Source organism: Mustela lutreola, chromosome 3, assembly GCF_030435805.1.
Source record: "Mustela lutreola isolate mMusLut2 chromosome 3, mMusLut2.pri, whole genome shotgun sequence".
NCBI lineage: Eukaryota > Metazoa > Chordata > Mammalia > Carnivora > Mustelidae > Mustela > Mustela lutreola.
The window spans coordinates 173062081-173077290 of record NC_081292.1 but is presented as its reverse complement, the minus strand read 5'-3'; the positions used below and the strand labels follow the sequence as shown (position 1 = coordinate 173077290).

General features: G+C 41.5%; 1 protein-coding gene across 2 annotated transcripts in view; it reads right to left on the bottom strand.

Moving 5' to 3' along the window:
- Window positions 1-846: 846 nt before the first annotated feature.
- SLC16A14 (solute carrier family 16 member 14) overlaps window positions 847-15210 on the bottom strand; it is a 30088-nt gene continuing 15724 nt past the window's right edge. The window contains exons 4-6 of one of the 2 annotated variants that reach the window (XM_059167783.1): window positions 10544-11518; window positions 3281-3345; window positions 847-1193 (exon numbers count right to left, since the gene is read on the bottom strand). In XM_059167783.1, coding sequence (XP_059023766.1) covers window positions 1137-1193; window positions 3281-3345; window positions 10544-11518 — 1097 coding nt within the window. In that variant the 3' untranslated portion in view covers window positions 847-1136. Of the gene's footprint in view, window positions 3346-10543; window positions 11519-15210 lie in introns of both variants that reach the window. The other variant, XM_059167782.1, reaches the window with a different exon arrangement.

Genomic DNA, 15210 nt, shown 5'->3' with positions numbered 1-15210 from the left:
CAGAACTTCAAGAAATACAAGTGTGTTGAGTTTGGCTTGGTATAAAATAAAAAAAACCTACAATTCTCTGAAAAGACCATTAAAATACTCCTCCCCTTCCCAACTATATATTGGTATAAGGCTGAACTTTTTTTCTTGCACGACAATCAAAGCCACATATCACAGCAGATTGAATGCAGAAGTGAAGATGAGAATCCAGCTCTCTTCTATGAAGTCAGATATTAAAGAAATTCACAAAAACGTAAAATAATGCCACTATTCTTTTTTAAAAGATTTTATTTATTTATGGTTGAGAGAGACGGAGAGCACACAAGCTGGGGGACAGGGCAGAGGGAGAAGCAGACTCCCTGCTGAGCAGGGAGCCAGACAGGGGACCTGACCCCAGAACCCTGAGATCATGACCTGAGCCGATGACTGATGCTTAACTGACTAAGCCACCCAGGTGCCCTAGATGAGTCCTTAAAAAAAAAAATAGTTGCATAACTACCATATTTTATTTTATAGTTCCCCATTGTTGGACATTTAAATTGTTTCCAGTTTTTCTTTTTTAAATAACAAACAACAAATCTAAAAATCTTTGTTCATTTGTCTCTGTTTATATGTAGGGAAAAATTTTAGAAATGCAATTGCTGGATTAAAAGGTGTGTACATTTCAAATTTAATTGCTGCACTTAGCACTTCTAACAACCACCCTATGGGATCCTCTCCAGGTGGTTCTATGACCACATTTAGAGAAAAACTGTTCCAGCGGAAAGAACCACACAGATAAACATCAGTTATGTCTTAGGACTTTCCCCACTTAAAGCCAAGAAAATAGAGATTTTCCAGAAAAACACACTGACCATCTTTAAAGAGGACAAAATTTATTTCATCATATGTAAATAAAAATGACTTAGATACATGAGGAGAACACGATAAAGCACACAGGATAAATATACAACTAACCCTTAATAATATCGTCAAAGAACTGTAAAGAATAACATAGTTTAAACAGGCAGTATGCATATATTTGCTGTAATTCCTCAGAGCATTCTCTTTTATTCTGTTGTCAACATGAATACTGCAAGCAGGTTTTACTGTTTTTGTAAAATAGGAACTTCTGATTCGGTAGAAATCACTATTCCATCAATGCAGAGTCAACGAACACCTGTATAAATTGCAGATCTCACTTCGGTATAACGAAAGCCAGGGAACTAGAAAAAAAAATTCCTGTTTAAGATGCACAGCCGGCAGCATGAACATCAGAATGCATTGACTAGAGCACCATTGAAAATACTTCATTTGGTGTTGTCTGAAAATGAAAGTCATGGAAGTCATGTAGTCAGTTTTAAAACACACGTGTTTTCTCAATCTCATTATCTGAGTTTACAGTAAATATATATAGAGAGACAGCATTGTCGCAGGATTAGGGAGTACCTTTATCAAAATAGACAGCTGGATTCTTAAACAGCAGCCAAAGCTGTGATGATAACAAATAGATCATTGTGTTGAACCAAACAGAGGATGACATGCAATTTATTACCTATAACAATTTACAGGCGGTTCTTGAGTTATTAGAGGTAATATTGAGTGTGTACACTAATCATGCTTTTGTTTCTCCTTTCCATTAGCTGCCTTTTATTATTATTGGGATTTTGGTGGTCCCTTTGATTATACAAACCCTTCCCACTAGACATGAGAGCAGGAAATAATGGAGATGGAAGAAAAAGGAAGCTTGTCCCTGTAATTCCTTGTCAACAGCTCTAAAGCGTTCAGTGGAGGTTAAGTCTGAAACTGCTGGCTAAAACAAAGCTTGGGGTAACACTCTGTGATTCCAATTGTTAGGATTATTCTTGTCTCTAATTACCAAGGATAATTGAGAATGGTCTGTGCTCACTTTAGATAAATTTGACCCAAGACGTTGGCAATGATATGAAAGGATCTGTGTGTATGTGATGCGCAAATTGTGAGTAGAAATTGAAATAGTTCTAAAATGTGTGTAAACAAGTAAGGCAGCCAGAAATTTCCAAATGATTCTGGGGAAGAACATTCTGCAGTTTGGCTTAGAAAAATAGAGATCTCAGATAAAGGAAGAACATCATCTGATGTCACAGAGTACAGTTATGTTGTGTATGAAATGAGTCAAGAGACCAATTTTCAAAACCGTGTCGAGCTCAGACAAACGTATGGTCTATATGACAAGAGGCCCTGGAGAAGTGCTGTCAGTTACCACCTACTCCAGTGTTAGGTGCACAGAGGTCTAGACCAAGGGCATTCCATTTCTGACCCTCACGACTTGATAGTCTCACATTTTGGATCAGTAACACACTTCCAAGATGATTTAACTGCCAATATACAACCAGCAGTTTTGTCTCTGTTTTACTATGCAGGAGAAACTCAGAAAAAAATTGTGTAACCCCCGATTATGCTCATAAACGAAGAGGTTAATGATACAAATGAAAGTGCTTGACTCCTAGCCCTTGATTCAATGTTTGTGTGAAAAATATGACTATTTGCTAAGGAAATTATTATTATTTATCTAGGTTTTGAATTAAGATTCAGTCTATAACTAATTAGTACTAAACTAGAATTGAGGACAGATGCTTTTCTTAGAGGAGGGTTGAAAAACTATACTCCCTAGCTGCAGAATTCTTTCATAAAAATATAAACTATGTTTCTTTCATTGTACTAAATGTATCAGCTGTGAAATTGGAGCCTGCCTTTGCTTTTCCCTAGTAGATCAACAGCTCCCTGTAATAAGTTCTGAAGGCCAATCAGATTCTTGTGCTTGAAACCCATTTACCTGTAAGCTTTCCAGAAGCACTTAGAGAATTTATTTTCACTGTACAAAGAATAGATGAGTTGACAAGACTTTATTCCTTGTCTTTGTTTCAGAAGCTGTTTCTAAAAACCTTAGTCCCATTGGATGATGAGACAGAATAGATTTTGTAAGGGCTTTTCTACCAATTATTTAATAGGCCGTCTTGAAGGACGTTGTCATCTTTAAAATGTACGTCATCTTTCATCCCTTCTGACATTGTTTCTCCCCAAACGGAAAGGCAGTGCTGCTTTCAAATGAAGTCCAAGGCATTTACAAATGACAGTGCTGACTACCAGACAGGCATTTCCCAACGATGTCATGGGCTCCTCACAGCAACCATGTGTGGTAGGCATGGGTCCCCCAAAGAAATCTTACAGGAAACAGAACATGACGCTACACATGTGCACCATCCATGTATTTTTTTCTGGATTGTTCTATCATTTGAATACACGGTTGAACGAGTAGAAAGAGTATCCCTACCATGTAAAGTAGGCCACAAATATAGAAGGAAAAATCATATTTTTCTGTGATGTCATAGATCCAGCCTGCAAAACAAAAAGGAATATATTCAGTGTAACCTAGTTGGAATCCAATTATTGTGACTATAAATATTTCTATAGGAATTTATTTCTATGTCATGTCATCCCCCAAATATATCAGTTTGCCATTTTTTAGCCCAGTCTACATAAGCCAGAGTTTCGCAGTGCCTGAGAATGGCAGGCATTTTTCTCCCAAGTTGCTAGAGTACCTTACAAAGTGCTTAAGGCAGGGAAACAGGAGCTGGCTGACCCTTGGGAGGATCTGGTTGGCAGACTTCAGAGTCTCTCAGGCCGGCACAAAGCCAGCAGGGAAAAGTGAACCTAATGATTTTCTTTTTTCACAAATATAACCACAGATCTTTTCTCAAACCTTCAAAACTCATCTGAAGAAGTTTCTAGGGTATATCAAAAGAAGCTGAGTAGAAGACATTTGAACTTACATTCCCTGTGGGATACTTGAGAGTAAACATCAGTTCTAGAAAGAATAAAATTTTCTATGTTTTACAAAATTCATATTTACAGCTATGAAACTTTTAATATTTCTATATACAAAGAACTTTACATTGTCAAGGATAGAGCCTTCAGTGCTGACTGAATGATCAGGTTTTAATACTATAATCTAAAACTTTCATATAATAATCTTATTAGGCACTCTGGAAAAAATGATTATATTTCATGGATTCCAAGATATCATGAATTGCATGATGCATCATTATCTTCTGTAGCAATAAGAAAGAGATGTCCTAAAAAAAAAAAAAAAGAAAGAGATGTCCTTGTCAATGAAAATATGACTCCATGTTTTCCTGGGACTTTGTAAAATGCATTCCAATTTTAGAGATGTTAAAATGTGAAAGAAAAGCCTCAGAAACTATGAAATGTGATTAGGTTTCAGCGATTAAATCAAAGAATCAGTCACAGGTCAGAGTCCCCATGCAGCCAAACCATGTGAACTGAGAGGATTAAGCTATGCACAGGAATTTCATTTACGGTAAAAATGTAAATTTTGAACATTCACTTTTGTTCATATCAACAAGTATATTCATTAGCAAAGATACAAGGAAAATAGGAAGGATTTAAGGACCAAACGTTGCATTCCATGACCACTTTTCAAATAACATATTTTAAAAAATATCCAACAGGCAAACGAACGCATAAATGCAACTCAACCTTCCCTTAGCAAATCGCTACAGGAAAGCCACTGCTTTTTGGTCTGACTTCCTGGCAATTGTGTGTCATCTTTGTTTTATTGGGTCTCGTGCATAATTAATGTGCTGGGGTGAGTCAAAGTAGTCATAAAGAAAAACACTGGACAGCCTGAAATATTTATATATTGTAACCACTCAAATCTGTAGACTCCAGATCTCCTTTAAAAGTTAACCAACTTTGGGCGCCTGGGTGGCTCAGTGGTTAAGCTGCTGCCTTTGGCTCAGGTCATGATCTCAGGGTCCTGGGATCGAGACCCGCATCGGGCTCTCTGCTCAGCAGGGAGCCGGCTTCCTCCTCTCTATCTCTCTCTGCCTGCCTCTCTGCCTACTTGTGATTTCTCTCTGTCAAATAAATAAATAAAATCTTAAAAAAAAAAAAAAGTTAACCAACTTTTCTGAGAGTGTTGTTTGAGACACACAAACGAAGAAAACACCTGACTCCTGAGATGGAACTTTAGTAAAAGGCTCTATCAGTTTTTCCCAATCTCTGATTTGAGACAAGAAGAACAAGGGAGATGAACCATCTAATCCAAAAAGCAAAGACCCTGGCTTTTTTTTTTTTTTCCCATTCAGAACTGAATGGGAAAGGCACTGAGACACTGACGTCTGAGCAGGAACACACCTAGCTTCAGTCAGAGGCACCATGTGACCATCCCGCTCCGCTATGAATTACCAGGACGAGCTGGTCTACGGGCAGATAATGCAGCAAGGTCTGTGTCTACAAGCAGAGCGTGGGTGCAGTGTTGGTGGTATAGTGGTGAGCATAGCTGCCTTCCAAGCAGAGCGTGGGGCGGGATTATCTAGAAGCTACCATTAAAAACAATCAGTAAATACAAACGAGGTTCTCATACTCCACTCATCCCCTATGAAAGCCAATCTTGTCACTGCAACAGTTAAAACTGTTTTTATTTTTTTTTAAGATTTTATTTATTTGAGAGAGAGAGCAGAGCAAGATCGAGAGACCACAGGAGTGGGGGTGGAGGACCAGAGAGAGAGGGAGAAGCAGGCTCCCTGCTTAGCTTGATCCCAGAACCCTGGGATCATGACCTGAGCTGGAGGCAGACACTTAACCGGCTGAGCCACCCAGGTGCCCAGAATCTGTGCTTTTCTTATGATCGAGTGACAGAATAAACGATCCTATACATCACGAACACTGACAGCTGGAATGAGCAGAACTATCCATCTGCTGAACATGGATCCCAGAAATAGGACAAAGTCTTACCTGATTGGAAAATTAATTTGTACTTAGTTCAGAGTGTTTATTGACTTTTTTTGTTTGAAGTGGTTGAATATAGGTTCTGGGGGTCTGTGAAGTGGCCCTTACCTCTTTCCCCTGAAGCCCCCAGCTTAACCATGAGCACAAGTCACAAGATTTTAGAGTTTCAAACACGTTTTCTCTTGGCTCCTTGTCTGTACATACACAGTTCCCCCTTATGTAAAAACACCATCACTCTCAGCACAACCTAGCTTGCCCTTCCTCCGCTCCATCTCCCCTCTTGTCTCTGCAGACTTTAGAATATCCTAAGTATATTATACTTTATTACAGTTGTTAACTGAGTTCATTATGTTTTAAAATATTTTCTTTCCTCTAAACGTATAAATGTTTGAAAAAGGGTGTCTCAGTAACTCATGTGTCCTTTTTTCAAAAAAGGACTTGACCAAACAATTTCATAGTAAAGGATGGGGGTGGGGAATAATCCTAAATTTTATGTTAAATTAACCCCATAGGTTTCTCTAGTCTACCTTTCAGATTTATTTATTTATTTATTCTTTATTCTTAAAGATCCCATTTATTTATTTATTTATTTATTTTTTAAAGATTTTATTTATTTATTTGACAGACAGAGATCACAAGTAGGCAGAGAGGCAGGCAGAGAGAGAGAGAGAGAGGGAAGCAGGCTTCCTGCAGAGCAGGGAGCCCGATACGGGGCTCGATCCCAGGACCCTGAGATCATGACCCGAGCCGAAGGCAACAGCCCAAACCACTAAGCCACCCAGGCGCCCCCCCCCTTTTTTTTTAAAGATTTTATTTTCATTTATTTATTTGACAGAGATCACAAGTAGGCAGAGAAGCAGGCAGAGAGAGAGGAAGGGAAGCAGGCTCCCTGCTGAGCAGAGAGCCCGATGTAGGCTCGATCCCAGGACCCTGGGATCATGACCTGAGCTGAAGGCAGAGGCTTTAACCCACTGAGCCACCCAGGCGTCCCTCAGATTTATTTTTAAAAGACTCTGGATCCTGCCCTTTTTCTTTGGCGCCCATTTTAACATTTCTGCCAGTTTGAATTGATTCCATTCCTGGGTCAGAGGCAAAGCAGGTCAGGAGAGACGACTTCACTCTGTGCTTTGATCCTCAGCACGCATGGATATGTCTTCGGAGAAACGATATTTCTGACAAGCTGCCCACCTCATTCATTCATCCTTCACCACTTCTCCCTACAGATCTGATCTCGATTCCTTGGTTCAGAGCCTGGCATCCTTGGCAGCCCCGATCCAATCATCAATTCAAATCAACAGCTTCCAAGAAAAATCTGGTTCCCTATTACATCGCATTTACTTTTCCTTTGAGTCTGTCAAATGAGGAATGATGGCTGTTTTTCTTATTTATTAAATAGGTCTTCCCAGCCTTTGATGTAAAACACTGCAAATTGTTGCTAGGCTGTTACATTTTAGGCAAAGAGAGGAGGTATGTGCAGATTCTTAGTCAAATCCGGTGGCCACGTTTTGCTATATTTTACACTGGAAACATCTAGAAAAGTAGGCACTATTATTACATCTTTACAGGAGAGGAACGGAATGCCAAACAATATTATAAATGAATTATATCAAGAAGTTCATGTTGCTAAATGACACAGCTGCAATGTCTGTTTCACTATCTGATTGTATATTCTTCACTTAAATGGAACTCTGTGATTGTCTAACACGCTGGTAAATGGTGCCAGATTTCTTAATGTCAGTAGAAGCCACTTTGAAAAATGGAAAACACATTCATTTCTGAACCCATTAGAAAAGAAAAAGGTAATGTGAACAATAATTTCCCCTGTAGCAAACCCTGCAAGTAATAATTCCTAGCCCATTTTGAATTTCTAGCAAGAATGTAATGTGGTAATTTGGTCACTCATACTGTAAGTCACTTCTGAACTATAAGGCGTAAAAGGCCGGACCTGATCTCATGGCAACGTTGGCTCCTTGGTCTGGAAAGTCAATGAATTAAATGCAGCGCAGTCAGGCAATGATGCTCTTGAGCATTCTTCCAGCTCATGACTTCAGTGCAAGGAGGAGAAAGACACAAATTTCAGCAACTCTGAGGTTGCTGGCTTAAAGACACATAACACAGCACTGATCTTCAAATCCTCATGGTAGCCTCTGACACCATTCATAGACGGTTCCTCACCAGTTAATACAATGGTTTCTACCCTCCACAGTGGATGACATTCAGCTCCAGATCCACTTCTAGGGAGGAACCTTAAGCAGGCAGTACCCCTGACTGATGACGGGGGGTTTGGCGATAACTCCCTGCTTCTTATTCTTTTTTTTTTTTTTTAAGATTTTATTTATTTGACAGAGAGAGATCACAAGTAGGCAGAGAGGCAGGTAGAGAGAGAGAGAGGAAGAAGCAGGCTCCCTGCTGAGCAGAGAGCCCAAAGTGGGGCTCGATCCCAGGACCCTGGGATCATGACCTGAGCTGAAGGCAGAGGCTTTAGCCCACTGAGCCACCCAGGTGCCCCCCTGCTTCTTATTCGAATTCCCTTCTTTTCCACTCCAAAAAAGTGCACTGAAATGCTATTCAGTGAGAAGGATGTGACATGGGAATGAGATAAGGAAGCCATGATGGCCAACTTTGGTACTTTAATGAACACGGATCTTGAATTGCTTAAGCTGCACCTCACAGCTGTGTTGTGATGTTGCTACTGAAATCGGGTAGATCAGTGTAAAAATAACCCCAGACGGACCGTTAGAAGCAGAAAGTACGCCTGGATCATGAAAAGAACCATCAGTGACAGATTCCATTCCCACAGACAATATAGCTTAAGAAGAGAGTAGATGAGCCACTGGTAATGTCTGCATCCCCTTGATATTTCAGTTTAACATTTCTGGAAGGTACCATTGGTTGCCTGACCAACCCCCAATCTCCATTCTTTTCTCTTTTCCTCCCTTTAGTACAGAGGCTAGGAAGCTAATTATAGTTCCCCTTGAAGCTTGGACTAGCTGTATGATGCAGTTCTAGCCAATCAGATGAAAATGGAAGTTGGCTGCAACTTAGCCTTTCTTCCCATTTTCCTCTTTGGTATAAATGAAGATGTAGGGGCTGGAGCTTTAGCAGCCATTGTGTGGCCATGAGGCAACTAGCATGAGGAAAAGGCCAGGAAGGTCTTGGAGACACTGTCCCAAAACCATCCAGTATCTCTGAATACAGATCTTGGATTATGTGACACAATTAAATCTCTGTTTAAGCTACCATTGGTGGGATGTTGTCCTATAGCCAAATGTATCCCTGAGATAGAATTCTACACGCAATTGCTGAACAAGTTCTGACTTTACAGCTGCCAATATAATTTGCTGCACGGCTGTAGTTATTCACTCTCACCTAGAAATTCTGAGCCTGCGTCTCTGTGCACAGGCAGAGAACAGGAGCAACTTAGCCCAGGAGGGGCCCCCATAGGTGGCTACTGGGTTTCCTAAAATGCACCTTGGTTCTTAAGACTTTAGTCAGCCAGCTGTCAAGTTGTCAGCTGTGTAGACAAAAAACCATAATGTCTTGAACATCAAATTCTGCGGGGCACTTCAAAATAGATGTGTTGAAACAAGCCTTCTGCCAGTGGGGTGAACACTTATGAGAGAGCTTGTCCCGGCTGTGGTCACCTGGCAGGCTCTGGGCCTCTGGTGGGCAGAATGCCCCAACCCTCTCCAGCTGCTCATGTCCTAATCCCCGAAACCCGTGAAGGTTACGTTAGGTGGCAAAAGAGACTCTGCAGATGTGATGTGATATCACGGTTGTCCTGCAGACCCAGTGCAACCCGGGCTTCTTTGTCAATGAAAGAAGAAGGCAGAGAATCAAAATCAGAGAGAGGTCTGTGACTACTGCTGCATCACTGGCTTAGAAGAGGCTGGAAGAGGCTAGGAACCCCAGATGCAGGCAGTCTCTAGAAGCTGAAAAGGCAAAACAAAACAAAAAACAAAAAACAAAGAAAGAAAGAAGGAAAGAAATCCTTCATAGACCCTTCAGAAAGAACGCAGTTCTGTGGACACCTCGATTTTAACCCATTGTGATCTAACTTAGCCTCCTAACCCCTAGAACTATAAGATTATAAATATGTATTATTTTAAGCCGCTAAGTTTGTGGCAATGATGATAGCAGAGGCAAGAAACTCCTATGGGGCTAGATCCAGCTCATAGATGTGTTGTGTGGGACCCACACACAGTGTTTTAAAGATCTGAAACTGTCATGGTTCTCACGGTGAGCAATTCATTATGCACATGATTGTTGAACCCCTATGGTACACCTGAAACTAATGTAATGTATGTCAACTATATTCAATTAAAAATAAAATAAAATAAATTAAATTTAATTAAAAAAATCTAGAAATGGTCACCGAAGAGCCCAGAGTTCCTAGTTTTTCTTGGCTGGGGAGGGTAACAAATAGAGGATTTGGTAATAATTTTCCATGTTTCTTGGTGACAGAAATCAGCTAAAGTTGGGTAGAAGCTGCCTCCTCCTGACTGGGGCAGGGGTTCTGCACTATTCCACTGCCCACTTTACCAGCCTGGCCAACTTCCCTTGGAGATAGAGACCAAACGTTCCTGTACATTCTGCTTGAAAGAATGACCATTACCTTGCTAACATTTACAAATGAGAAGTTGGGGGACTGGAATGGAAACAAAAAAGAGCATATACAGAAATGGGAACTTCTTTCTTATTTATCTTGGACTTCAAAATATGAATGAGAACGCAGCCTCGCTCTCCACGTGTACTTATGCTCTTAAAACCTTGCGTGGTTTACCTGCGAAAGGTGGTCCCAGCAGCGCGGAGATGCCATTGGCACAGATGATGATGCCGTAGGCGTTCGCCAGGTGCTCAATCCCCACCAAGTCTTCAGTCACTACCGGCATGAGGGAGAAATAACCGCTGGAAAAGCCTATCAGCGCGCAGATGACGGCCAGGCCAGCGTACGTGTGCATCAGGGGCAGAATAAAAATACTGAGCACAAGGGTGAAGTTGGCCATCAGGAAGACATTCCAAACGCTGATGCAAGGTAAGTCGGCCACAACGCCCAGGATCACTTTGGCAAAGATATGCACTATTGCTATAATTGAAGTCAGAGGGAAAACATCATTTTGCTCCGATAAATTATACAAATTGACGATTTCCGGGAGGTGGATGAAAGGGATGACGAAGCTGCTGTAGGCAAACAGAGCCCAGAAAATAAAGGCGACGAATATCCGATTGGTAAAGAGCGAGGCCGCCCCGAAGTAGCCGGAGTACCAGTCCCGGAAGCCCTTCCGGACTCTCACGGTCAGCCGGCTGGCCGTCTTCAGAACCCCGAAGGCGCAGGTGGTCTGTCTGTGCCCCGCCTTCTCCTGGCTCGCCCGGGCCGGGGCATCACCGCCGGTCTCCTCGTTCCCGGGCCCGCCACCCTTCTCTCCCGCTCCGCCCAGCGGCCCATTGGACCTAGATCCAGGGGAGTGAGCCAGCACGACCCGCGGATCTTTCCCTCCTGGGTCGTTCGGGTCTTTCCCCGGAGAGAGGGGCCTCATGAGCGCCCCGCAGACACACAAGTTTAAGGACACGGCGCCTTGGATGAACATGGCATTCCGCCATCCGTACTCCGCGCACAGGTACTTGAGCAAAACCGTCATGAGGAAGGTGCCGAACCCTGTCCCGGTGGTGCTGAGGCCCTGGGCGAGGGCGCGTCTCTTCTGGAAGTACCTCCCCACCATGACCACCGCCGGCAGGTAGGCCATCCCGCTTCCAAAGCCTGCGCGGGTTGGATGGGAAGAAAAAGCAAAGAGCACAACATTAAATGGCCATATCCGGCATTTGCAGCATGTAGAGGTCATTTGCCATTCATTATATTTGTCCCTATGCTATTTCTTTCTTTCTTCTTCTTCTTTTTTTTAATCACACAGAAAAATAACGTTGGTAAAAAAGCAGCAGTGGGTAAGCACAGTTAGGGTCATTCACGGAAGCTTCCAGCCCATCATCTCCCTCCAGCATGGGCTCCTCCAATAATAAAATAAGCCAGCACCCTCACATCAGAATATCAGAATGAATGAACGGATGAGAAGGTAGATGAATGGAAGAATGAACGGATGTTGGGGCCCTGCTGTCCGTGCTAATTGCCTTAAGTGCCCAGGAAAGTATTTTTGTACCAGCGGATGGAAAGGAGGAATTCCGGGCAATTTGCAGAAGCCTCAGGAATGGGTTCATTTGTTCACAAATTAATAGGAAGAATAAAAGTAAGGTACCTAGAAATATACACAGTGACTGGATGTCAGAACCACCTAATGCTAATTGGCAGCTCTGATTTTCACTTGTATCTTTCTTAGAAAATTGGAACAGTTTGTAATTTCCGTTGACAAAATTAAAAGGCTCGTGGAGGAGACTGTGGGCGTTGGGGGCAGGGGACATAACAAAACTCTGTACTTTTTGCTCAATTTTGCTGTGAACCTAAAACTGCTCTAAAAAAAAGAAACCTATTTTAAAAAATGAAATGAAATAAAATAATATAAAATGCGGGCCAAGAGGTTGTGGGTTGCATTCTCAACTTCTAGATACAGACAGAGGTAAACCCTGAGACCCACTTCAGTGATCATACGGCCATATGGTTCTAATACTTAAGACTTCCTGACAACAGAATGGCAGCATGAGAGTACAAAAGAGACTTTGACCAATCTTGTTTCCCAGAGCCGAAGCCTCCTCAGTTCATTATCATTGAATAGTTTCAGAAATACTTGATTTTAAAAATAGACCGGAACGATCGTATATACAACTATAAAAGTCATTACCATTAATTGAGGACCAATATTGGGCTACTTGCTTCATAGGCTTATGTAATTGGGTTTTCACAATAACCGGAAGTTAGCTGCGGGTCTACCTTTTTTTTTTTTTTTTTTAAGTTTTATTTATTTAAGTAATCTCTACACCCAATGTGGGGCTTGAAATCACAAACCACAGATCAAGAGTTGCATGCTTTTCAGACTGAGCCAGCCAGGCATCCCTATGCCCTTCTTTTGAACCTCATGAGGAGTTAAGTTACTTTCCCAAGACCCTGCTGCAAGAAACTGGAGAATCCTGGGCGGAATTCAGACCCCACTGCCCAGCCTGTTCCTTATCCGCTGCTCACTGCCTCCCCCTCTAAACCGCTCATAGCCCTCCCCCCACCCCTGGCCCATAGGATTTTGAAGAAGGATTTTACTTCAACCTGAATTTCTAAAAGAAACCTCCAGAAGCAACCCGCCTCCTTTATTTACTTGAAAGCAGTGATATTTATAGCAACTGTCAGAAGTCAATGATCCTCAACCAGTCGTGAGGGTGGATACCCTTGTTTTGAGAACAATTAAGCTTCTAAGTGATTTCCAGTAGAGGTGGGGTCAGGTCCCCAAGCCCCTTTGCAAGCCTCAGTGAGGGTAATAATAATTACTTGCATTATGGGAGAAATAAGCATCAAGAAAACAGAACTGAACTGAACTCTGGATTAATTTTATGATGTTTATGTCCACAAAAAACCAGAATTTCTCATTTCCTAATATCTAAAGAGGCAGAGAAAAGTATTTAATAGCCCATAAAATACTCCTTCCTCCAATTGTAAAGCAAATCTCATGTACATCATTTCAAGTGCAAATATTTTAGTATAAATCTCTAATAGAAGAATTCTTTAACCAGCATAATCATTATATCTTTTTTTTTTTTTTAAAGATTTTATTTATTTATTTGACAGGCAGAGATCACAAGTAGGCAGAGAAAGAGGAGGAAGCAGACTTCCTGCCGGCCTGATGTGGGACTCAATCCCAGGACTCTGAGATCGTGACCTGAGCTGAAGGCAGAGGATTAACCCACTGAGCCACCCAGGTGCCTGCATAATTATTATATCTTAACTGATAAAATGAACAATTCCTTGATATCATGAAATATCTAGAAGGTGTTCACATTTCGAATTGTCTCATAAATGACTGTATTCTTAAAAAACCCGTCTCTTTAATCATGATCCAAATAAGGCCCACCCAGTTGCCCCTATTGAATCTTAATCCTCTGTAAATATTTTTTTTCTTGAAATTTAACTCTCTTTTTTCTTGAAATTTGTTGACAAAACTGGGTCATTTGTCTGTGAAATTTGTCATCTGGATTTTGCTGAGAGCATAAGATAAGTTTAATTTTTAAAAATCTTGCTTTGTTACTGACAATGACCAACATCCTAAATTTAATGTGGTTATGGATTTCTAAACAACAGCAGAATAAAAAGATTAATAGAAAGAGAACTGAGGTACCCAAGCCTAAAAGCAGCACTCATTCTAACTTAGTGTGAATAATGGATGCTCCCCTGTGTGAGGAAAAAAGAAATCCATGCCTCATGTTATAAGTATCTATTTCCCTGTTACACTATTCATGCCCTTGACAGAATCCCCTTCCTCATGTGGTTTTGCTGTCTGTTATGGGCACAATTATTCCATGAGCTTAAAGGACAGGCCTTGGGGATATGGGTTTTAGCCAAGTGGTCAGTCAAGGCCCCATTAATGTCTAGCCCTGGGCAGGGTGCTAGAACAAACAATTCTTCACCATAGCCCTCCCGGTCAAGTGGAGGAAAGAGGTCCAGATGGAGAGAGAAAAAAAAAAAAATCCTGTGATCTTGGGTCAGTGTGGATGGGAGAAAATATGTCTTCAGAAGACAGGGTTAAGAAAATGGAGCTCTGCTAAGGCTGAAGAAATTCAGTCCAGACTTCCTTGGCTAACTAAGTTTGCTCAAACAGACATTCTTTTCCTGCTTAATAGAAGGATGCTCCTACATAGTTTTAATTGTCTAGGTGTTAAAAAGAGAGAGAGAGAGAGAGATACAAACAAAACTGTCTCAAATGCTTTTTGGAAGGAAGAAGGATATCAATAAAGTTTTTTTTTCCCCAAATGCAAATTGTACAGTGAAATATATCTCTTAAGCACTTGCTTTTTAAAGACCTTCCCATCTTTCTTTTCTGTTAAATAGGGGCTAGATTGCCAATCAGTTTCCATATGCCTCCCTAATGACAGCTCAGGATTTTGTCTGTATAAGCTAACTGATTTAGCTGGATATTCCAGTTACATATAGTTAGATATATGTTTGTGTGGGAGGTGGATACATTTATTTTCTGAGAATTTCTTTGGGTTTTTCGGGTATAAAAAGTGGGAAGCAAGAGACTGTCTAAAGACACACTTTCCTTTCACCAGCCCTCTGATTTTTCTCCTACGTTCTTGGGTCCAGAAATATTTGTTAAATATATAAGTGAATGAATATGGAAACAAAAAAATGGGACACCTAGGTGGCTCAGTCGGTTAAGCATCTGCCTTCCACTCAGGTCATGATCCCCAGGTCCTGGGATCGAGACCCACATTGGGCTCCCTGCTCAGCGGGGAGCCTGCTTCTCCCTCTGCCTCTGCCTGCTGCTACCCCCACTTGTGCTCTCTTTCTCGCTGACAAAT